This window comes from Oryctolagus cuniculus, chromosome 14 (assembly GCF_051225735.1).
Source record: "Oryctolagus cuniculus isolate XC-2025 breed Fujian yellow rabbit chromosome 14, ASM5122573v1, whole genome shotgun sequence".
Classification (NCBI taxonomy): domain Eukaryota; kingdom Metazoa; phylum Chordata; class Mammalia; order Lagomorpha; family Leporidae; genus Oryctolagus; species Oryctolagus cuniculus.
The window spans coordinates 6354547-6380014 of NC_142880.1; the positions used below are offsets into that span (position 1 = coordinate 6354547).

Here is a 25468-nt window from a genome sequence, read left to right on the forward strand (position 1 = left end):
GATAGCAGTAATTGAGGTTCAGATGAGTGGGCAGATTCGAGAACTCTTTAGGATGTACAGTTGACAGAAATTGGAGATTGAATAGTTGGGGAGATAAGGAAGAGGGAAAAAGCAAAATCAAGCGTGATGCTGTAGAATTTAGATTAGTCTGCAGGTGGGGAGGTTTCAGGTAGCACAAGTAAGGCAGGTTTGCTGGGACAGTGGATGAATTTAGGGTTTTTTTTTTTTTTTTTTTCGTTGACAGGCAGAGTGGACAGTGAGCAGTGAGAGAGAGAGGCAGAGAGAAAGGTCTTCCTTTTGCTGTTGGTTCGCCCTCCAATGGCCGCCATGGCCGGCGCGCTGCGGCCGGCACACCACGCTGATCCAAAGGCAGGAGCCAGGTGCTTCTCCTGGTCTCCCATGTGGGTGCAGGGCCCAAGCACTTGGGCCATCCTCCACTGCACTCCCAGGCCACAGCAGAGAGCTGACCTGGAAGAGGGGCAACCGGGACAGAATCCGGCACCCCGACCGGGACTAGAACCTGGTGTGCTGGCGCCGCAAGGCGGAGGATTAGCCCATTGAGCCACGGCACTGGCCAGATGAATTTAGTTTTAGATGTAGTAAATTTAAGGATCTTCTCAGACACCAGATGTCCCTCAGGAAGCTCGGTTTATGGATTTGATGCTTAGAATACTGATGCTCACTGAAGATATAGATCTGGAATTTATCAGCCTGTTATTAGTACCTGAAACCTTGAGAGTACTTGAGACCACTCAGGTAGAGAAAAGAGAAGCAAGAGAATGAGAATGAGAATGGAAGCAACATTAGGGGTCAGGCAGAAAAATTGGAATCCTCAGTGAAGACTGAACAAGAATGGTAAAGGATCTAGCATGAAAACAGAATCAATACAAATAAAGTAAAAGCTGTGGCGTGGCCTTTGGTTTCAAAAACAAAGGTCAGGGCCGATGCATCCCGTATAGGCACCAGTTCGAGTCCCAGCTACTCCTCTTCCAATCCAGTTCTCTGCTATGGCCTGGGAAAGCAGTGGAAGACGGCCCAACTCCTTGGGCCCCTGCACCTGTGTAGGAGACTTGGAAGAAGCTTCTGGCTCCTGGCTTCCAATCAGCTCAGCCCTGGCCATTGCAGTCATTTGGGGAGTGAACCAGTGGAATAGAAGACTTCTCTCTCTTTCTGGCTCTGCCTCTCTTTGTAACTCTGACTTTAAAATAAATCAAATAAATCTTAAAAAAAGAAAAAAGCACAAAAGTCATTGATGGCTTTGGTGAGAGAATTTTGGTGGAGAAAATTGAGGGAAGGGGAGAAGGAAGGCAGTGGTAGTAGGAGATTAGGGGAGGTTGTTTTAAAGGTAACTGACTGCAAAGTTTTAACATGGCCTTCATGACCTGGTCTGGGCTTACTTCTCCAGCTGTGTTATTTGTTGCTCTCTATCTCATTCCTTAATTCTCAGCCATGTTTTTGTCTGTTTGTTGGCTTTTCCCCCGAGTCGCATGTATGATGTTCACTTACCTTTGGGTCTTTGAATCTGCTACCTCTGACGCCCAAAGTACTCCTGTATTCCTCGTTCCCCTTCCATGGCTAGCCCTAAGTTAGCCTTCCAGCCTCAGACTGATGTCTGAATTCTCCTGCAGAGTCACTTCTGCTGCTGTGTGCTACCATCCACCATTCAGCCGTGGTGGGATCCTGATTGGCTTCGTCTCTGAAAAAGCTGGGTGGGGAGTGTTACGATGTGGGTAATGGTTTTCTGCCACCCTGACACCCTATGTCCTTGACCTCCTCTGCAGACAGCCAGTTTCCCTCCTGCTTCTTCACCAGGTTATGACACAGCCCAAGGGCCCTCATCCATTCCATGCTTCTTGGACACTCCAGCAGCCAGAATCCTGAGCCAAATCAGCCTCTTTGCATCACAGGTTTCCCACCCTCAGGTATTTTGTTATAACAACACAGATGGACTAGGACGGGGCTCACTAGGACAAGGAAAAAAGCCATTCTCAGAAGCAGCTTGTTAATAGTGATAATAAGCTTTTACCATTTCTTCAGCTGCTTTTGCTCATTGGCGCAGTCATATTAATGAGAAGGCAGATGTTTTATTGATCCAGATGGAAAGGGAGTGGTGAAGGAGTGTGGTTGGAGAAGGATTCCTTGGAATCTGGATTATATACAGAAACTGAATTTTGCAGGTGGCAGTGGACTTAAGAACACAGAAGGTCATGGTAAGGGAGACAGAGGACGAAAGAGATGTGGAGGTAAAAATTGCGGTCAGATCCTCAGACATTGGAATTAGGATTCAGAGAAAATGCAGGTATAGAAAACGATAAGGCTGAACTTACTGAACTGTATCAGTGACTCAAGATATCAAATGCGTACTCAGAAGCAAGCCTCGAATTCAGTATATAGAGTGATCAGATATTCTCTACTTTTGCAGAGCCTCAAAACTATTCCTGCTAATATCTTAATAGCCTTATATGCTTTGTAGATATAAAAGCAAGTTTTTTTGAATAGCAGGTTTTTTTCATTATTGTCCCTCAGGATGCTATAATGCATTTGCCAAAAACAACAGTTTTTATTTTGCAGCATTTAGTGTTTAGAGGTTCTTCTAGATGTTCTTTAGCTGGATAACGTTAGCTTTTTTAGGAGGTCACTTTTCCCTGCAATATTAAAGAACTTTGTTGTTAGATTATAAAAGGGTACTTTAATGTTTATTGTTAATGTTCTTACATCAACAATGAATGTTCTGTAGCCATAGCTAATAACCTAAAAGTAGAACTATTTCACCTTATCTCAAACCCTGCTTGTTTTTGTTTTGTTTCAGTTTTTATCTTATCAAAGTTATAAATGTATGATAATTTTATATGGCAAATAGTTTTTACAAAGCTTATAATGAAAGATTGGCAGTCTCGTACTCCACCCCCCACCATAATTTTACTTTCAACTCCTTTTGCCAATTCTTATGAACTCCCGCATTTTGAAATAATTGGCTTATAGTTTTTTTAAGCTTTAGATATTATCTGTTACCTTTTTATGGTGGAAAATGAGTAGTGTTCTTAATTTATCACCCCTTCAAACACATTTCTTCTCAGTTTTCCTGTAACTTCACAATATAGTTGTATCTTAATTACTTTGTATATTAATTTTTGTTATACTAACACTGAATAGTTTTATTATTATGACTCTAAATATTGTCAACGTTAGAGAAAGAGATAGTACTATGACTGCTTACTCTGTCTTGATCATTTTTCTAGATTTTAAAAAAATAACAGTTTTTGGTGTAAACATCTTTAATTTATACCTAAATTTTCTGAAATATTACTCTTCTGTCAGTACTCAGTCATTTTGTACAACACGTCACTTCATGTGTGTTTGTGCATGTCTCATTTCTTTGTTTTTTTTTTACTGGAAAACAAGGTGACATAGTTACATTTATTGTATATAGGATTTTGATAAAGACAGAAGTGTTTTTACAAACTCTTTTATGTTTTTTCAGGCCAGGATAATCTGGTTGTGAATTTTCTTTTGCAGAATTCTGATAGGTGACAGGCAAAATGCTCAAAAGCAAGAATATACAACAAACTAACAAGAGTATTACAAATCAAGTTGTATCTTAAACACAACAAGCAATGTAATTGAAGGCATATTATTGCTGTCTGTATAAGTACAGTAAGAAAAGCTTATTTGTTACAAGATTAATCTCAGATTTAGAAATTTTTCAATTTTCCATTTTTATGTATTAAAATTTTTATTATATTTAGTATTTTTAAAGCACAGTAGTGTTTTCAAAACTATTTAATTTTTGAGGCCTCTATACTTGTGAAGGGAGGGGCAACTCCATGGATTTTTACAGACCCTAGTCTTTTATTAAGAAGATAACAATCATGAAAGATAACATTATATCAGAACTACCAGACATTATTGTCATATAACCTATAGAATACTTACATCAATAATGTATCTATGTGATAGAATACTTACATCAATAATGTATCTATGTGAAAGTAACTTTAAACTTAGCATGAATCTACAGTTCAGCAATGCTCCATATATATCACTAGGTGTCGAATTAGCAATCATCTCTACTGAATGACAGATAGATTCTTTGAGGACCCTTGGGCTTCCAGCTGGAAATCACGGTCAAATGACTTAATTTGAAACAACTAATTTTTCAAAATACATATTAATAATCTTAACTCTTGAAATTAAGGTGAATTAGCGGGAAGCTAATGTAGCCTTCCAAGCCTCAGCTTAACCCACTGTGTCATAGCACAAGCCACTATCGGGGGCTTTTGAGATACGCATTTTTAGGGTCTGGTCATAACAGAGTCAGAACCAGGGAGGAGACAAACGCTCACAAGAGCTGCCTAGGAAGCTCAGGGAAAGGGGATGGAGCTGTGGAGCCACAGGTTGGGCCACCTGATGTGCCCCTATCCAATAGTGGAGCGCTGGGTGCAGTCCCGGCTGCTCAGCCTCCTGTCCACCTTCCTGCTGTGTGCCTGGGAAGGCAGCAACGGATTGCCGAAGTACTTGGGCCTCTGCCACCCACCATGGGAGACCCAAATGATGTTGCTGGCTCCTACTTTCAGCCTGGCCCACACCTGGATGTCAAGGCCATCCAGCAGATAGATGAACCAGCAGATAGAAAATCCGTCTCTGTCACTATGCTTTTCAAATAAATAAATTCCTCTTTAAAAATAGAAGAGAGTTTTGACGTGGGGTGTGGCATAGCAGGGAAAGCCACCCCCTGCAACACCAGCACACCACATGAGTGAGTTTGAGTCCTGGCTGCTCCAGTCGTGATCCAGCTCCCTGCCAGTGTGCCCGGGAAAGCAGCTCAAGTCCTTGGTCCCTTGCAGCCATGTGGGAGACCCAGAAGCAGCTCCTGTCTCCTGGCTTTGGATCTGCCCAGCTGCAATTTTTGAAGCAATTTGGGAAATGAATGAGCAAACGGAAGATCTTTCTGTCTCTCCCTCTCTTCATCGTTAACTCTGCCTTTCAAATAAATGAACAAATCCTCTAAAAAATTTGAGGGAAGAGTTTACAATGAAATGAAAACTAAGAAAGAAGAAGCTGTAGTTTACAAAATGGCTAAAAATGTATTAACAAATATTTTAAAATTAAAGATCAAGACTTCTTAAAATATTTCCTAACAGTATGTTTTTTTAAAGACTTACATATTTATTTGAAAGGCAGACTTACAAAGAAAGGAAGAGACAGAGATAGACAGAGAGAGAGAAGAGAGAGAGAGAGAGAGAGAAAGAATCTTTCATCTGTATATATTCACCCTTCAGATAGCCACTACTGCCAGAATTCAGCCAGGCCAAAGCCAGGAATCAGGAGCTCCCTCCAGGTCTCCATTGTGGATGGCAGAGCTCTAGCACTTAGGTCGTCTTCTGCTATTTCTTAGGCCATTAGCAGGGAGCTGGATCTGAAGTGAAGCAGCTGGGACTCAAACCGGCACACATGTGGGTTGCCAGCATTATAGGCAGTAGCTTTGCCTGCTACACCAGGACTACCCCATTACTAACAATGTTTTACGAAAACCTTGTTATTTTCACACAGGGGACTAAATTTTAGGGTTTCTTTTTTTTAATTGTATATCTGAAAGACAGAGTTACAGAGAGAGGCAGAGACACAGAGAGAGATGTCTTCCATCCACTGGTTCACCCCCCAACTGGCCGCAATGGCTGGAGCTGCTCCCATCTGAAGCCAGGAGCCAGGAGCTTCCCCAAGCTTCCCCCAGGGCTCCGATGCGGGTGCAGGGGCCCAAGGACTTGGGCCATCTTCCACTGCTCTCCCAGGCCACAAGAGAGAGCCAGATCAGAAGAGAAGCAGCCGGGACTAGAACCGGTGCCCATATGGGATGCTGGGACATCAGGCCAGGGCTTTAACCTGCTGCACCACAGCACCAGTCCCTAAATTTTAGTTTTATGTCAGTGTACTACTGAATGTTAGGTTTTATAAACATAAATCATTTTAATCTAGTCTCTGTCAATGCAATCTCTCAAAAGATTTCATTTTTTACAAACTTTTAAAATATTTTTCCTTATTTTTAGGATAATTATTACCATTAGTGAAAACATGTCTCTTATCCTATAGTTTTACTTATGAAAAACACATTTTTATAATTTTGAAACCTTTTTAAAACTCCTTTCCTAGTTTTCTTTTATATTTTATATGCTTCCATTTAATTTTTCTTTTATTATTATTAAAGACAGTTACAGAGAAAGGTAGAGATAGAGAGGTCTTCCTTCCGCTGGTTCACTCCCCAGTTGGCTGCAATGGCTGGAGCTGTGCCGATGCAAAGCCAGGAGCCAGGAGCTTCTTCCGGGTCTCCCACATGCAGGGGCCTAAGGACTTGGGCCACCTCCTTCTGCTATCCCAGGCCATACTGAGAGCAGTAGACTCTGGCTGAAAGAAACAGAGGAGGTTCTGGGACTGGCCTTAGGACGCATTTTGCTCACACCAGCGCTGCAGAGTGGATGACTGAGTCAGGCTCTGGGAGTGCTGTCCCCGCAGTCTGCCGCAACCCCCACCTGGAGGCGACCTCGCAGAGGGCCCCTGAGGGGCCTCGCATGTCTCATTTCTTAGAGAGTTCTCTGTGCTTTCTTTCCCCTTTGGAATGATATCCGTTAGAGCCAGTTGCACGGCTCCCCCTGAGTTCTCCTTCGACTCTGCTTCTTAGACAAGATTCAGTCAGGAAACTAAGTCGCAGTAGACGCGTCAACAGCAGAGATGTAATATAGTGAATTACTAGAACTTAAACAGCCCAGGGAATACAGCTGAGCCAGAGAGTAATTACAGCCAGAGGCTTCCGTAACAACTGTGGGAACAGAAGCAGAGATTGACAGTACCGGAACCGTGAGCTTAGACTGAGACCTCTGACTATGGAGTTGGTGCTGGGCTGGAAACACAACACAGGTGCTGTAGAGTTAGGGTGTGTACTGCTGAGGGCAGACTGATCATGACTAATATCTCGGAGCATTGTACCGTGGCATTCTGGGAGTGCCAAGGGAAGAGAAGGTGGAAGAAATGTCGTCGTTGGAGGAAAGCTGGAAGAGACTGGAAAACTGTGTCACCCCATCACCAAAGAACAAAAGCAGAAGAGATCCTAGTCTCCCTTTGGAGCGTCCTCTTGGCAGAGTTTGAGGAAGAATCAGGTGATGGTTGTGTTTGAGAAATGTCTTCCAGGGGCTGTGATCCGGCAGTAGCACAACAGGGGCTGTGCTCGGGCATTAGTAAGCAGAGAGCAGACAGAAGGGTTGGTGCGGCCTGAGAACCAGTGCAGTCCAAGCTGCTAAACAGTGATGCTTCCCTGTGTATTTAAACTTCATCTGAAACAGCAGTTGCAGCCACCTGCTTCCATCTAGTAAAATCCTCCCATTTTTCCTGTAGATGGAGAAGACCATGCTCATCGCTGAAAGCAAAATCAATGTCCACCTCTTGGTGTATTAATTTATCTGCTAATTCAGGGCACAGAACACTGAAACCAAACACCTAGCTAAGCAATATGTGGGTTAAAGCCCAAATTGTGAAGTTAACTGACCCTGAAACTCCTTCAATAAAATAATTTAATAAAAGGAAGAGAATTAGAAGGAATGAGTTAAAATGTACCAAACCGTTCTTTGAAGATTCTCTTTTCCTGCCTTTTGTACTGAATTCCATGTTTCTCTGACCCTTATTGCCGTGTTCCGAATGCCTCCCACCCAACTAATCATACGTTGCAGCCTAATCCTCAGTGTGTTTTGACTGTGAGGTGGGGCGTTTGGGATGTGAGTAGGTCGTGAGGGTTAGTGCCCTTATCAAAGAGGCTTGAGGGAGCCTCCTAGCCCCTTGCCTCTGCACCATGGGGGGATGCATAATGAAGGCACCATCTGTTAGAAGACACTGAGTGTGCTGGCTCCCCAGCCTCCAGAGCTATAAGCACGCCTTCTGCTAATACATTCTTCAGTCCAAGGTATTCTTTATAATAGCCTGAAAAAGAGACACATGCCTTCCCCTATCTTGGTTTGGTTTACCACACTGACAGAGCATATTCTCACATCGCTTCTCATTTGAACATGTCTTTATGATTTGAAGGAACTGATTCATTGACTTCTGGTATCCAGTGTTTCTGTACAAAGCCGGTGCCATTCTAGTTCCTGGTCAGTCATAGGCTCTGAAGGCATTTAGAATCATCTTGTCTCAAGTCTTCTAAAGCTTAATGATGTCTTGATTTGAAACCTCTAATTCAGTGGACCTTTTCTATCTGGAAATTGAAATCTTTCAGGTCACGCATTTTTCCCCTTTTCTTTTTTAAATCCTATCTTCTCTTTTTTCCCCCTCTTTTGACTAATCCTTTTCTGTGCATTTTAAAACTTCTGTAGTGATTCTCTAGTTATATTCTCCAATTTCTCATCTCTATTTGATGTGTGTGTCCGTGTTCTATCCTTTCTCTCCTCAAATCAATAAGTGTAGTTTTTGGTTTTGTTTTTGTTTTTTTTTTTTTAAGATTGTATTTGCTTTTTGAGACTAGAGTTACAAACAGTGTGAAGGACAGAGAAAGGTCTTCCATCCGCTGGTTCACTCCCCAGATGGCCGCAACAGCCAGAGCTAAGCTGATCCAAGCCAGGACCCACGAGCTTCTTCCTGGTCTCCCACGCGGGTGCAGGGGCCCAAGGAGTTGGGCCATCTTCCACTGCTTTCCCAGGCCATAGTGGAGAGCTGGATTAGAAGAGGAACAGCCGGGACTAGAACCAGCACCAATGTGGAATGCCAGCGCCACAGGCAGAGGCTTAACCCACTACTGCCACGCTGGGCCGGCAAGTATTGCTTTTACTTGAGACCTTGCACTCGGTACAGGGCTGGAGCCTGCCCTCGGGAGGGAGAGCTGGACCTCACCCTGTGTGAGTAACCTCCGGTTCTGCCTGCTTTCTGTGATTCACCAGTCTCCAGAAATATCCATGTTTTTCCTGTTGGTCTTTGTTTGGCTGCAGTTTTAATTGTTTTATAAACTTCATCAACTCCAGTAGACTGTAGTACAGCTTTCTCTGGGGTTACCTGAACTGGAACTACTTCACTGTCTTAATTATATTTTCTTAACAAGAAATTCAATTTAATACATAAATACCATCCATCAATCTTTCAATTTTTCTCAAGTTCATCAAAAATATTCACTGTTATATACCCTGTGGGCAGTGTTATTAATTATTCATTTTAAAAGCTCCCAGAAAATTTTAAAAAATCCTTTTAGACCACTAATTTATGTTTATCTTATATCTAGTAAATAACAGAATACATCAATATAAATATTGCTACTTTTAAAAAAAAAACATACTATGTCCTGAGAGCTTTTTCTAAAAATTTATTTTGTTTATTTGAAAGGCAAAGAGGCAAAGTGACACAGAGAGAGAGAGAAGAGAGATTTTTTTAATTTTTATTTGTTATACGAGTTTCCTACATTTCATATATACAGATGTAGGAACAAATTGGGGCTCCCCCCCACGTTTAACCATTCCTCACCCTTTTGGATTCCCACTCTTAATTTTTATGATGATCTATTATCAGTTTACTTAGTGGTCTTACTGGTAGCCCTCCTCTAAGTATTGGAGCTCAGCAGTATAAAGAGGAAGAAAACAAAACAAAATAGAACAAAACTAGACAAGATTGTCCCTCAGTGGGAGAGACAAGGGCTATAAACAGTCATCCGTTTTGCAAATGACTATTTTGTTTGAATACATTACATTTCAGGCCTTCTGTTAATTGCGTCAGATCAGGAAAAGCATACGATATTTGTCTTTTTGGGACTGGTTTATTTCAATTAGTATAATGATTTCCAATTGTGACCATTTTGTTGCATTAGACAGGATTTAATGTTTTTAAAATATTTTATTTATTTATTTGAGAGGCAGAGTTATAGACAGTGAGAGGGAGGGACAGAGAGAGAGGTCTTCCATCTGCTGATTCATTCCCCAGTCGACTGCAAAGGCTGGAGCTGTGCGGATCGAAGCCAAGAGCCACAGCACTGGACTAAGCTAGTTTTTTTATATAAATATTTTACATACAAATTTGTTTCCTTGAGAGTTGGTCTTAAATTGTGGTAAGCAAAGTTTTTTAGGATTCTTATTAAATATTTTTGAGTGAAAAAATGTAGTAGATGAATTTTTGATCCATACTTTAAAAAGATAATTATTGAACGTTTAAAAATTTCTCATGAATCAATTCATAAGTCACACATAAAATTAGAATTTTTTCTCAGTTCCCTTTAGTATGCTTTTTAAAAGTAGGGTTAAGAAACACATGATATTTTTATGATTTTCTGAAGTCTTGCTAGTTTTGAGTTTATTAGTTTATGATAACTGATAATGGGGTTATACTTGACACAGTGAGTTTTTATGAAAAGTTTTTATTTCCAAATAGTTTCTAATGTCAGTGTAATACTGTTTTACCAATTGTGCTAGTCCATCAAATAAATGCAATTCCATTCTTATTTATGGGTAGAGAAGGAGTGGATTGGGGTTAAGAGGTTATGCTAAGTTCCTGATGTTGTTAAATGGGAAAGAACTCAAATTTCATAGTTAGGGAAAATAAAAGCATTTTTATTGTTTTAATTTAATTTTCCTAAAGAAAGAGATGAGAGAACTGATTGTTATGACACTGAGAAAACTGGTTTTGATTCAGAAAATGATTATCCATGATATTTCATGCTGTCTGATTGTTTCCTAAGTATCCCATAGCATGACATTTTATCATATTGTATGTGCTGTCCAATGTTTGCTTGCTCACTGTTTCTGTGAGCAACAGAAACTATGCAGCAGCCAACAGTGATCCCACCCCGTGAGTTTTCTCTGTCATAGCCACTCTGGAATGCTGTGGTAAAGTAATCAACTGGTTATTTTTAAGAAGCAAATCCCATTCACACTGACTCAAGAGCATCAGAGTTTTTCGTGCTGTTAGGTTTCTGGTATGGCTTATTTACAGAATCTTTCTTGAGCAGCCCTTTAGATACTACCAGTCTCCTACAGGAAAAATCACTGCTTTGAATACAGAGGCTACAGTTGCTTGTTCAGAGCCTCGGTACAAATCGATGTCAATACTGGATTCCAACGCAGAGGTGCCCAAGGCTCCCATATACCTCACAGTCGTTGACATTACCCAGGGATCACGAATAAGTATAATAATAAAGACGGAGTAGGCAGTAAATTAGTATTTCTACTTAGAGATGATTTGATCATGTTCTCAGCTACAGTAGAGGGAATCAGTTTCAAAAATAAGCAATGGTAAACTTCGCTAACGGACTTAAAAATCCTGATTAGCTCAAAACAGAAAAATGCCTGTTACAGTGGGTTCTTCACATCCTTGGATTCCACATCTGCAGATTCAACCAAGGTCAAGTAACCACAGATTCAAAATATTCAGACAAGTTCAAGCAACCACAGATTCAGAGTATTTGGGAAGAAACAGTTGCATCTGTGCTGGACACTGGCACAGACTTTTTTTTTTGTCAGTATCCCTTATACAACCCCATATAACAACTCTTCATGGCAGTACATTATCCCAGATAGTGTAAGTAATTTAGAGGTGATTGAGAGTATATGGGAGATGTGATGGGTTAGATGAAAATTCTGCACCATTTTACATGAGAGGCTTGTGGTCTATCTGAGGATTGTGGTCTGTTCTACACACATGGATTTCAAAATTGCACCGGAATACTGGCGAGCTCAAATTTTAATTCCGTTACTCACAAACTTTCTGAAGTGATGCTGTAAATGAATAAACGCATCCTGTTTCATCATGTAGGAATGGAGCACAAGTATTCTGTGTCTTTGCACGTCTGTGCCTACTTTTAGGGAGAAAAAGAAGCAGTTAATGCTCATAATAGGACTGGACATAGGAGACCACTATCCATAAGAAAAGATGCTGCCTTGGGTCTTTTATTTTAGTAGAGGAGCTTGACACACTACATTCAAGTAATGATTTTACATAGTTCTTAGGTGATACTTAAAATGTGAGAGTTATTACATGGCTGTAAAATGCTAATTACTTGAAGCATTATAATTGTGATTCACAGTTTTCACTTCCGGGTCATTACCTTTTGAGAAAAGAATCTGCGTGATCCGAGGTGAGCAGAACCTTGCTTGAGATGTTTGCAGTCCCTTGAGATGTTTATACATTTTTTAGTGGGCCTTACGGAAATTTTGCAAAAAATTTTATTCCCACTTACCTGTGAGTGTTCGACGGTTGGCTTTTATGCACCCAGAGCTGGGCAAGATCCTTGGGAGGTACTATGGAAGACACTGTGGAAGACGCATGAGAGCTGGCCCCAGTCCTCTGTGAGGTTCGCATCCAAAGGCAGAGACAGCATTTCTGAAGCAAGCAGAGAAAAGGCAGAGGTGGGCTGAGGCTGAGGAGTCACTGTGAGAGACTGAGGTCCTGAAGAAGTCGATGCTGGGTGAATTAGCTGGAGAGAACCTGACAGAGCACTGGTGCAGATAAGGCGCTGTGCCATTGAGAAAGACCAGTAATCACAATAAACAAGGCCCTGACCAAACAAGTAAGAAAAACTAAAAAAAGAAAGAAAAAGAAACAAAAACAAGCAAACAAGCAACTGAAAAGGTTGTTTCCTGAAACTTAGAGTTTTGATGGGGGTCAGATTTTAAATGCTGAAGTTGTTGTTGTTACCTGCTGCAACGATAACCCCCAAGAGTCAGCTAGGACTGCCTCCTTAGAGTACTCCTTAACACTGAAAGTTAATTGTTCTCAGTGTTTTTATATAGGAAAATGAAGACACGGCGCAAAATCCTAGAAGATTCTGGACTGAGTGAGGAGCTTAGGCAGCATGGGTACTCAGACGTCTCAGTAAGGTTGAGAACTGACTGCAGAAAGAAACATTTTTGTCCATGTTTCTAACAGAACAGACATGCTCTCAAAATGTGTTTAATTTGTGGTTTCTGCTGCTCGTCTCCCATTTGAAGTCATGTAGATTATTTTGAAATGACAGAACTAATAAATAAAGAACAGCTGTGCTAATACCCCTACACATTAAACAAGAATGGAGAGTAAAAGATTGGAAAGTGGACACAATAACACAGTATAGCTTTTGTTGAGTCTGCCAGCCTCGGGAACCCTCCTCAGGTCGTCGCTGGCCCTTTGTTAGGAGCAGCGTGAGGACAGGCTGCAGGCTAGAGGCAGAGCCCAGAGATGCTCCACACTCCGTGGTTCGGCGGGCCTGAGCGAGGCCTTGAGTCCAGCACAAGCAGGCCTGTGGCTGCTGGCATCTACACTGCGTGGGATGGGTAGAGCCCCAGCACTGAAGAGGAGTGTGTGCCCCCACCCCACCCCATACCATGTGTAGACAGGCACAGTGCGCCAGTCACCCATTCCTACATCCAGAAACTCTCTAAATAAATAGTCTGTTTCTAGTAAAAATCTTTTTTGTTGAAATTGGGTTTCTAGATGGTTCTGATTGTTTTACAACTTTGTTTTGAATATTTGTTCAAGAAATTCATAGGAATTATGTACTACTACAGTTGTAATGATTTTGTGACTGTTTTAAAAGTTACATGAGTGAAAGCTGACCTTCTTCTGATTACTGTATAAAGCCCCTGCTTGTTACCTGTTCTGAGTAATAGAGTTCCTACCTGTTAAGGAGCTAAAAACTGGTGAATTAGAAAATCAATACCAAAACATAGTTGCCTACTTTTAAGAAGAAATAACAACACCTTATTTTATACTGAATTGGCTTTACAGAAAGATTTAAGAATTCTCATTTGGAATTTTGAATAACTCCATTTGAGTGATAATTTGAAAGATGTTATTGATGATTTTGGTATTAGTGTCTCCTTCCTTTGTCGCCTAAGATAGAAATCCAGAGAGCTGGACTTGGGTTTCTCTTGGCCTGTTTATTTTACTGCTTGCTTTATCCAGGACGAAGGTGTGGCATGAATTCTTCATCCATCTGGCATTTTAAAACTCAAAGATGAAAAACTCTACTTTCTAAAAATGCTCCGTCTTCTAAAAGCTGCTTGACAGTTGTGGTCATGAGAGAATACAAGATCGATTTGTGGGTTTATGTTTTGCTGATAATGTAATCTATTATCTAAAAAAAGACTAATTTTTTCTTGTTTTGTATTCATTCAAAAAAAGTACTATTTTACAGGAGTATTTTGTCCTCAACTTTGTGTGTTTGTGCTCAAAAGCTTCAAAAGTTAAATGCGAAAATTTACTTTGAATTTATTTATTCACTTCATACATAAAACTTTCTTGTTTAAATACACATGCTTGATAAATGGACTCACTTGTCATTATACAAGAAAGTGGCATATGCTTTGGACCATTTGATCCGAAGTTTGAGAGAAATAGATGTGACAAATACTTTGGAATAACTTCAACTGAATAAATTCGTTAGAATTTTTTGAAGTCTGTTTTGTTAAACATTGCTCAAACTGTTTAATTTAGGGTAAATATGTTTGTTGAAGAACTCATTTAAATAAAGGAAAAATACTTAATGTGATTCTCCTTCTTTTGTTAAGAGACAAAAAGAGGTGAGATAAAGCGAAGAATTAAACTGACAGTTATGACCTGCTTGGGCTTAAAAATTACAAATATACAGGGTTGTTTGTTTTTTTCTGTACCCAGCATTAATACTCAATCCTATAAGATACATCTATAATATCAAAGAATATCAATATATATTATTTACATTTTACGTAACTGAGTAAATATTTCTTAACACGTAGGAATCTTTAGTATATAAGTCTGTTGGTAAGGGGTCTGTAATTTGGGTTATCTTGCACTCCTGTTTTTCTACCTAAAGATTTGAGTTAGCAAAGATAATTCATCAAGAAAAAGTTACTTTCTAGGGTTATATAATGAAAGGAATTAACTGAAACCTGATGTAAAATGCCATTCAGATTTCAGACACTGGACTGCAGGTCTGTCTTCATGATTTCTAATTTTACTTGTAAATTGGTTAACAGGAATATGTCCCAAGATTGCCATATACCTTAATTTCTTCATACTTCCTAATCTGTTTGTAACATAGTTCTTAACCTATTTATAGAAATACTCTTTTCAAGGCGATCCAAGTGGGGCATGTTGTTGTCTGATAAATGGCCTGATGAAAATGAGCTATCACCAGGAAGAGCAGTTACCCAGCCTAGTGGATAAAGTCAACATCCTGCTGTGTTGTACCGTACTACTAAGGTGGCTTTATCTGTGCAAAAAGGGAAAAATCCAAAGGAAAAAACGCCTCTGATTTATTCTTTTGCTACTCACTCACCGTAGTAGACTCTGTCTTCAGAATTCTGTGTAAGTTCTGAGCCCAGTCTTCCTTTTCCTGGCTGTCTAGGTAGGCAGGGTCCTCTGATAGCAGAAAGTGCAGTGACTGCATAGACGACTCCTTCAGTAGGTTGGCTAATTGCTCTGAGCCTCAGTTACTAATTCAGGAAGTGAGTGTAAAAGTTCTCTTTTGATGAGCATTAGATGAGGTTAGATTTTTGCTGGGCTTGAGTTACACTTCCACCATAAGACTTGAGAGCTATATAAAATAGTTACTATTTGTAGTATCTTATTATCAAGTGTAATTACCCTAATTTTAATATCAGCTCTAATTATGTTTCATGTTACTAATCATGGTGTTACTTTATCAGCATTAGGATGGTTTTAAGGTTCTTATCTTTATAGAAATGTACTCAACTTGACAAAGCTGTTATTGATCATTTATAGTAATGAGTTATGGTCTTTAGTACATAAAGGAATAATTGCTGTGGGATAGCCCTAGGCTTTACCTTTCTTTTACCTATTACCAATGTTTTGATATTTTTTCAGTAATAAGTTAAATGTCAGTGATTTCTTTTTACCATTGTTGTTAGCTCAACCTACAGTTCAAAATCTGCATATATAGTTCCTCTCCTTTTTCTGAGGACACAAAATTAAGCGTCAGTAAGTAGATGGTATTATGTTTATATATGATATATAAATTGCTTTCTTTGCTAGTAGGTGAGTGACTTATAAAATTATTCATAGGCTCTGTGTTGATTTACTTGATACACTTTAGTGAGAAAGTGGGAAGGAGCCCTTTTTTTCCCTTCACTGCACTTATATGAGTGTACTTTAAAAAGTTTATGGAAAATAGAATTAAAAGGTGAATTTATTTTAGCACAACAAAATTGAATTTCATGCATGTATTTTTCATAATATGTGTTTTCATAAACCTTTGAAGACCCCTCTCATATCCATGATTTTCAAAACATGTTGTACCAAAATAAACTTCTTTTTTAAAATATTTATTTTATTTATTTGAAAGAGTTACAGAGAGAGGAGAGAGAGAGAGAGAGAGAGAGAGAGAGAGAGAGAGAGGTCTGTATCCGCTGATTCACTCCCCAGATGGCCACAATGGCCGAAGCTGTACCAATCCAAAGCCAGGAGCTTCTTCTGGGTCTCCCCTGTGGGTGCAGGAGCCCAAGGATTTGGGCCATCTTCTGCTGCTATTCTAGGCCATAGCTGAGAGCTGGATCTGAAGAGGAGCAGCCAGGACTAGAACCAGCGTCCATATGGGTTGCCAGCGCTTCAAACCAGGGCTTTAACCTGCTGCACCACGGTGCCGGCCTCCCAAAAGAAAGTTATTTTAAAATTTCATTTCCCACTAACTTTGTGCAGTATCACTCTATCTAGTAAATACATTGTATTTACGTCTTTCATGTTATTTTCCTCTCAAAAGAAATTGAGGATGCTTGAAAGTGGGCAGCTGACTGTTGATACGACTGCACACTAACCATGTTTTCCTTTCATTTTAGTTCAGACTTGGTTCCTTCAAACTGGAGAAAGTTGCAAGCCCAGCTGAGATCATTAGAGAGCTTATTTGTTACTGCCTGGACGCCATTGCTGAGACTCAAGCCAAACATGAGCACCTGCAGAAAGAAAATGCAAGGCTTCTGAGGGACTGGAACGATATTCAAGGACGGTGTGTACACGGGGTGCTTGCGGTACAAAGCCACCAAGCTTCCCTCGGCTGTAGCCTCAAGCTAACAGATCGTAAACTTACAGTATCTGTGGACTAGCATCTATTGAAAATACAACTGTCATGAACTGTTCCTTTACTTAATATGATTAAATCAAATTGGTAGTCAGTAATGTGCATAATGGGCAACAAATAAATAATAAGGAATAATTGGGCATTGCAGTTCAGAATCCATTACTGTAACATTAATAAAGGATTTAGGTAAAGGCTTTTTATAAGAATTAGTTCACCTCCAGTTGTAGACGTAATACTGAATGAAAGACATCTGAAATATAAATAAGTACAATGGAGGCCTTATTTGGAATCAGTGAATGGCAGCTATTGCAAATGATGTGTGTTTTGGCTCCTAAAAGGGACTTATTTCTCCTGATTGATTGAAAATTCACACTACAAGCATTTTTAAAAGATGAAGTAATTGTGGCTACTGGATAAAACATTGGGAAGCCTTTTATTTTCCTGGCTTTTCCTCTTATTTTTGTAAATGATGAAGAGGAAAGTAATTTATCATCCCAGTTATGAACTTCCTTAACAGAAATTATAATCTAGGCTTCTTCAGTGTGTAAGTAAAAGATATTTGGAGTAAATAAAAGATTGTAAATATGTCCTCACAGAGATGTGTATTATAGTACATTTTGTGAAAAGATATTTTATAGGTAAATTATGCATAGAAATGCCTAATTATGTGGAGTAAATATAAAAATGCTAACAAATATCATTATATCAATAGTTTTATCTTCCACTCACACACTGAGAACATTGGCTGCCGAGGAGCTTCTGAGAGCAGTCACTGTGATTGCTCTGTGTGTACGTTAGTAAGTGTATGCGGGAGTCCTTGAACAGTAGAAAGGTTCGGTGTCCATGGATGCATGTGAGCGTGTGATTCACTAATGGAAGTCATTTTTCTGTACGCTCAATTATTTTAATTAATGCAAGACGTGACACTAAGTTATTAATACCTGGCTGTATTTGGCCCTCAGTTATTTTAAAAATTATCATGTACTCTTTCAGTTTTAAATTAATTTTTACTAATTTTTACTACCAGTTACATATCCATATAATTATATATAAATAACAAAATACCGAGGCCAATGTAAAGCATCTGTAAGTATCAGGAAACCATACTGGAAAAAGCAAGTTAATTTTTCTCTTTAGCTTCTGTTTTCTTCATTTGAGTATAAATCAGTATCAAATATCTGTGCTACAAACATTTCTTTGGCCTTCCATCTGCAGTTTAGGTGTGTCTTTCTGTTTTATATATGAAATAAATCAGATTCAAGGAGACATACCGGGCCGTGATGAGTCATTATATTTAAAACTCAGAATGCCCTCAGGATGATAGGAAATCCGACCCACAAATTGCCCACAAAAGTGCAGCCTGGGTACTTGGTGCCTGAACAACTCGCTGTGAGCTGTCTGCAGAGGTTGGAGGAGGTATTATCTCATCAGCATTCCGCACCACTCCTGTGGAATGGAAAGCAGCAGGGAACCAAGAGGAGGCCGTGGAGACGACACGCCCCGTGCTGTAAGACAGTGTGTGTGAGGAGCGCATACAATACGTGGTGCACACGTGCCTCATCTGCAGTGTCTGAACTCCCCAGAAAGGGCTGTGTCTGATTGTGGTTAGCAGGTTTCCCCTCTGATCAAAAGCACGGCCTACTATCCTGTCACCTGCCCGATTTTGTTCATTCTAGCTCTTCTCTTTTTATTGACTCTGGATCCAGCACGTTCAGGGCTCAGAAATGTGTGCCCTGGGGGTGGCCCGGAGAACTGAGAGGAAAGAGTCCCCTCCAGAGAATTCCAAGCTCTTGATTGTATACCAGATGTTAGGCTTAGAGCTGTATGCATTTCCCAGATTGGGTTTTCTGCCCTGTCAGAGCAGAAAGTATCCACTTTCTGTGTCCAAATGCAGCCAGGTATTAGGGGCTGTACACACCTGTATATCTTGGTTATGGCCGAGCCGCGATTTCTTTTTCTCCCTTGGTAGGGTCTTAGGATGCTGAAAGCAGAGCAGAGGATTGTAAACTCCAGCTTCCATAAGGCAACAAGGGGTTTTATACTGCTAAGAAATAGAACAGAGCCTACCAAGTTAGATACAAGGGAACTTTGAAACTGGAGTCATTAGACTCAGGGCATGATGCTAGGGACAGCCACCACTCGGTCTGCAGGGCAACCTCTGTGTCAGTATCCGTCCATGGTCCAATCATGTCTTCCACATGATTCCACCCTGCATATGGGGTGGGGCAAACATAGGTAAGAGATCAGAGCTATTCCACAAGCTATGGTAAATGAGTTTGAAGTATTCAACGGAATATCTAAAGGTTCATTGAAAATAGAATTAAAAACTACCCTTATATTGCTTTAAGAAAAATACTGAAATCCATGCAGGATTTTGACATTATACATTTTCCATGAAATTTTTGAAGTACCCTCGTATGCATTTTAAAATTTTTAATACCAAACTAAACATCTTTTACTTTCATTTTTCAGTATCTTCTAGTTTTTTTATGTAAAGGTTTATTTATTTATTTGAAAGTCAGCATTACACAGAGAGAGGAGAGGCAGAGAGAGAGAGAGAGAGAGAGGTCTTCCATCCAATGGTTCACTCCCCAGATGGCCGCAACGGCCGGAGCTGTGCCGATCCAAAGCCAGGACCCACGAGCTTCTTCCTGGTCTCCCACGTGGGTGCACGGGCCCAAGGACTTGGGTCATCTTCTCCTGCTTTCCCGGGCCACAGCAGAGAGATGGACAGGAAGTGGAGCAGCAGGGTCTCGAACAGGCACCCATATGGGTGGCCGGAGTTTCAGGCCAGGGCGTTAACCCATTGCACCACAGCGCCAGCCACCTTCTAGTTTTAATATATAATAGGATATATGAACAATAATCAGTCATATACACCTGTGATTATTAACATTAAGAGTATTTATATTATGAAAGGATGTGTTATAAATATGAGTAACTGATAATTTATTTTTATGAAATGCATGTTTATATAAAAATAGAAGGAGAAAATAACATGTAAATAGTGTATTCTGGAATTGTGGGTTAGATTTTTGTTATTTTGGTATTTGTGGATCACTGCTAAGATCAGATCCAACTACAAAGCTCTTTCCCTTTAGAATGACAACAAAGAATCAGCAAGGTTTGAATGAGGAACGCGGAATCCCAATATGAATAAAAAGAGAGCTTTGATGTGTAGAGGTTCAGTGTATATATTTGCTGTCGTTTTAGCTATTGTTTAGTAATTATAGTTTTGGCTCCATTTTGAATAAGTGGCATTACTCTATTACTTTAATTTTTGTAGTTTAGATAAAAGGTGGAAACATCCTAAAGCTTGTATGTGAATCCTTAGGTTATGAGCTATATTCATTTCACTGGGTTTTCCTACTTAATTTCGAATAACGGCTCTCAAGTTCCATGTTACTGAATAGAGCTTTTGTTTGCACTCAGACCTCAATTTAGAAATCCTCTGGCTTCATTCTGAGTTACAGCTATTAAACCCATAATTGGAGGCAGTTTTCAGTGAATTGGGTTGACACTCATGGAATCATCAGAATAGAAGACCTTGGAAGCTTTTCTGTGTCATCCCTCTGCCTTCCAGCTAGGATCACATTAGATCCAGATGAATTAAGTCTGATTTTTGTAAGACCTCAAGAGATATCTCCATCTCCCCCTGGTAGCCCATTAGAGTGTTAAGAAACAGTCACAGTCAGAAATCCTCCCCCCCACCCCCCCACCCGGTAATCTGAATCCTTCATGGTACAGTTGAAGGCCATTTCCTCTTGTCTGTCATCAGAAAGGGTGAGGAACAGCTGTTTGCCATCTTCTTCAGTTCTTAAAGGCTTATTAAACCTCGAGTCCACAGCTTGCTTTTTTCCCTAGTCCGGTTTTGCTTTCTTTGTCCTCTCAGCTCTGTTCACATTTTCTTTGGCTGTCCAGCCCTGATGTGGATGTGAATTTGGAGAGAAGTGGTTGTTGCTATGAGGACTGCTGCACTGTGTGTCCATTGTTTTATTTTGGACTGTTGTTTAATCTTTTGTTTCATTTTGGATGTTATTTTTGTGTGAAATTGCTTTAATTTTACTCTTATTATTGTTATTGCTTTTAACATATTATTCTTAGATTCTTTTCCCACCCAAAAACTTTTCATTTTGGATATTCAGTATTTTTCTTCACTTAGTCATTATCCTTTCAGCTTTGCAATATAGAATGTATATGTGTGTACACACACACACACACACACACATCATTTGGTCCATGGTCTTAGCTAACTCAGTTCTAAATTACTAGTAAAGCTTAGCATTATTGTTGCGTTGTCTTAGTCACTGGTGAAGGAAGGGTCCTTGGGCCTTTCCTCTTTGAGGTTATTGATGGTTTGATTCATTTTGAGCTCTGCCTTGGAGATGATGCGTGGACTCAGCTGTAGTCTGCTTTTCCTGTACAAGGGCCTTCTTTAGTGGTAGTAACCGAGCAGTGATTCCCATGTTCTTCCTCCCTGAATTCGTTTCATCTGCTGATTCCTGTGCTGTTCTTCAGCTGGGTCTTGGCAGGAAGCAAGAAATATGGCACACATATCAACATCATTGAGACTATAGGAAAGGATTGGTATTAAAAATCAAGGTCTGGGGCCAGAGCTGTGGCACAGTAGGTTAATCCTCGGCCTGCGGCACCAGCATCCCATATGGGTGCCGGTTCTAGTCCCGGCTGCTCCTCTTCCAGTCCTGGCTGTTCCTCTTCCAGTCAGCTCTCTGCTGTGGCCTGGGAAAGCAGTGGAAGATGGCCCAAGTCCTTGGGCTCCTGCACCCGCATGCGAGACTAGGAAGAAGCACCTGGCTCCTGGCTTCAGATCAGCACAGCTCCGGCCATTGCGGCCATCTGGGGAGTGAACCAACGGAAGGAAGACCTTTCTCTCTGTATCTCCCTCTCACTGTCTATAACTCTGTCAAATAAATAAATAAATAAATAAAATCTTAAAAAATTTGAGGTCTGGAGGAAGCTGTGTACCTCTTCGTTACCAAATGTTGAACAAGAGAGTAGCATTTCATATCATACAACTGTTAGCAGTAACACTGTTGCAGGGCCTGTGTTGTGGAGTGGCAGGTAAAGCTGCAGCCTCTAGTACCAGTATCCCACATGGGTTCCACTTCTGATCCAGCTACCTCCTGATGTGCCTGATAAGGCCGTGGAGGAAGGCCAAAGTGCTTGGGCCCCTGCACCCACAGGGAAGACCTTAAAGAAGCTACCGGCCCCTGGCTTTGGCCTGGCACCACCCCAGCAATTGCAGCCATGTAGGGAGTGAACCAGCAGATGGAAGATCTCTCTCTCTCTCTCTCTCTCTCTCTCTCTCTCTCTCTCTGCCTCGGTAACTCTGACTTTCAAATACATAAATAAATCTTTTTAAAAATTAATAGTCCTTTTGGGCTAAGCGTTTGGCTGTTTCGCGTCAAAGGTTAGCATGTGCACATGTGATACCCAGCTGGTGCTGCTGACTCCAGCTCCCTGTCATTGCAGACCCTGAGAGGCGGCCTGTGGTGGCTCCACTAGCTTGATCCCTGCCACACATGTGCAAGACCCCGACTGAGTTCTCAGCTCCCAGCCCTGGCCAGTGCATACATGCTGGCAGTGAGTCAGTGGTCAGGGGCGTTTGCTCATGTGTGTGTGTGCACGTGTGTGTGTGTATGTGTGTCCCCCTGCAGTGATCTTCTAAACACTTTATTTTAAAAGAGCTTTATATAATAATAGTAACGAGACTGCAGTCTGTCCCAGTCAGCCTCCACTCCCCAGCTTCTCTGGGAAGTGTTTTCCAGCAGGATGAAAAGTTAGTTGGAACCAAATCCCTAAGCTTTGTTAGAGCCAAGCAAGGTGAACTCACAAGAAACACTTTCTTCTCTTGGCTTCTTTTCCCCATGATAGAAATGGTGTTGCATTTGCAAATGAGTTCTGTCCTGGGGATTTAAGTGAACACTGTCCTTCAGGAAAATTACATACCTCAGTATTTATTTTCACTTTCATGTGTTGTACCAATTATTAATTTTATTAAACGTGAAAATTAGCTTGATAGTCCATAAATACATGTAATCAGTATTTTTGTTTGATTTCTTTTAAAATCTAATACAGATTTTAGTTAGGTAAATTAGTGATTTGTTACCATTCCTAAAATTTTATATTGCAACCTTGCAATATTAAGCAAGATTTCTGTTAAGTATTTTATATACTATTTTAAATTTTTCAAAATTTTATTTATTTAAAAGGTAGAGAGACAGGCAGAGATCTCCCATCTGCTGGTTTACTCTACAAATGCCTGCAATCGCAAGATTGGGTCAGGCTAAAGCCAAGAACTGGGGATTCGATCTGTGTCTCCCATATGGGTGGCAGGGACCCAGGTACTTGAGCCATCATGTGCTGCCTCCCAAAGTGCACAGTAGCAGGAAACTGGAATGCAGAACAGAACTGTGACTGGAACCCAGACATAATAATGTGGAATGCAGGCATCCTAAACAGTATCCTAACAGCTATGCCAAATGCTCACCCCCTTACAGTGATTCCTACTTTGCAGATGTTTTGAAGTATTTTATAATTATATACTCAGGTATTTTAGTGGTATGTGTATGCTATTCATCTTTTGAAAAAATACTTATCGTGTTATGTTAGGAGATATTATGAGAAGGTGAGTATTGTGCTTAGGTAAGACTTTGCCCCTGAAATAGGAGGGCAACCATTCTCTTGCTTAAAATAAGCCATCGATGTTGGCAGCTCCACTTCAATTTTAATTCTTTTTCCCCTCACATCTTTTGGTATATTTCTTTCCAGTAGGGAATACTGTTATATTATTTACCTCATTTTTTAAAAGGTGACTATAAAAAAAATGCTGTTACAGTGGTGAACAGAAGTGTAACATTCAGAATTGCCAGCGTCCTGGTTCCTTGTTACGTTAGCCACATTAGTCTTTCTGCTCAGCCATGCTCCCTTAGGGGAGAGCTGTAGGCAGCCTTGGCACCCAGCTGGGGTCATCTGGCCCCCAAGCTCCGCTTCCACTAGGACTGGCAGAGGTCTGCAGCCTCCTGGCCCAACCAGCCAGCCAGGAAGGTCCACAGACGGGGCCCTGCAGATGGAAGCGCGCGGTGTCGGCCATCCCCTCCGTCTGGACCCATCTGGCCCATTACAAGATGCTGCACCATGGGGCGGCACACCAAAGTACAAGCTACCAGGGGCTTCAGCTGGGAGGAGCTAGGGGTGGCCAGAGGACAGTGGGTGTCTCTGCAGTCCCAGGAGGCAGGTTGGCCAGTGTGCAGGATGGGAAGGAGTACTCCCGTGAGCTCATCTTCTTCCTCAGCAAAGGGGACAGACTGGCTCCCAGCTGACAGCAGCAGTCATGCCCATATGGAGTGTCTCCAGGAAGGAGAGCCAGAATCCTAACCAACACGGAGAGCTCCAGGCCTTTGCCAGTCTTTGCCTAGCCTCTACCAAGGCCTGGACCGCCGGCGTCTGGGCAGACAAGACTGGGGAAGCTTCAGAACAGAAGGCTGGAGAAAGAAAGTGCTGCTAGGGACTTGTAACACACCAGCAACAAAGCTCGAAAGTAAAGGACAGATTCTCATGTTAACTCACGCACTTCGTAGTTATCTGATAAATATGGCTGAACATCTCCAGAGTCCCAAACGCTGTGCTAGGCACTGAGGACCAGATAGCCGGGGAAGAGCACACATTTTCTGCTCTCCTGGGTTTCACAGCCTTGGCGAAGAAGACGCCCTAAGAATTTGCTGTAATTGGTTCCATATGTTCCTTTTCCTCCTTTGTGAAGTCTGACTTCTCTGCGTCTCTAGATAAGGAGGGTTGTTGAAAATATATGGACATACAAACAAGAGTTAGCATTTTAACCGTTTTCTTTGTAATTATCCATTAAATAGATATACATTTATATATCATGACTGATATGTGTGTATTATATATATATGATATAAAATTAGTAGGGTGCTGGGCTGGCGCTGTGGCATAACCAGTAAAAGCTGCCGCCTACAGTGCTGCCATCCCATATGGACGCTGGTTCAAGACCTGGAAGGCCCCTTTCCAATCCAGCTCTCTGCTATGGCCTAAGAAAGCAGTATAAGATAAGGCCCAAGTCCTTGGGCCCCTGCAACTATGTGGGAGACCCGAAGAGGCTCCTGGTTTAGGATTGGCCCAGCCCCAGCCATTGTGGCCATTTAGGGAGTGACCCAGCGGATAGAAGACCTCTCTCTCTGCTTCTGCCTCTGCCTCTCTGTAGCTGCCTTTCAAATAAATAAATAAATCTTTAAAAAAAGTACTAGGACACCTATGTGGAACAGCAAACAAATAAGTTTGCTTTCTCTGCTGTATAGATATATCGGGAGATAGCTATGGCTCATTTGAGTACTGTAGGAGTCATACATGAGAGAATTTTACACTTTGCCTTATATATCTAAAATTGAGGACATGTAGTGTTTCACATTTCTGATTTCATTAATC

The 25468-nt window shown here is 41.0% G+C and overlaps 1 protein-coding gene across 21 annotated transcripts in view; it reads left to right on the top strand.

Moving 5' to 3' along the window:
* The window catches only part of XRCC4 (X-ray repair cross complementing 4), a 286024-nt gene that overhangs the window by 102997 nt on the left and 157559 nt on the right, over window positions 1-25468 (top strand). For all 21 annotated transcript variants that reach the window (XM_070056390.2, XM_070056397.2, XM_089312973.1 and 18 more), the window contains one exon: window positions 16764-16930. In XM_070056390.2, the coding sequence (XP_069912491.2) occupies window positions 16764-16930 (167 nt within the window). The remainder of the gene's footprint in view (window positions 1-16763; window positions 16931-25468) is intronic.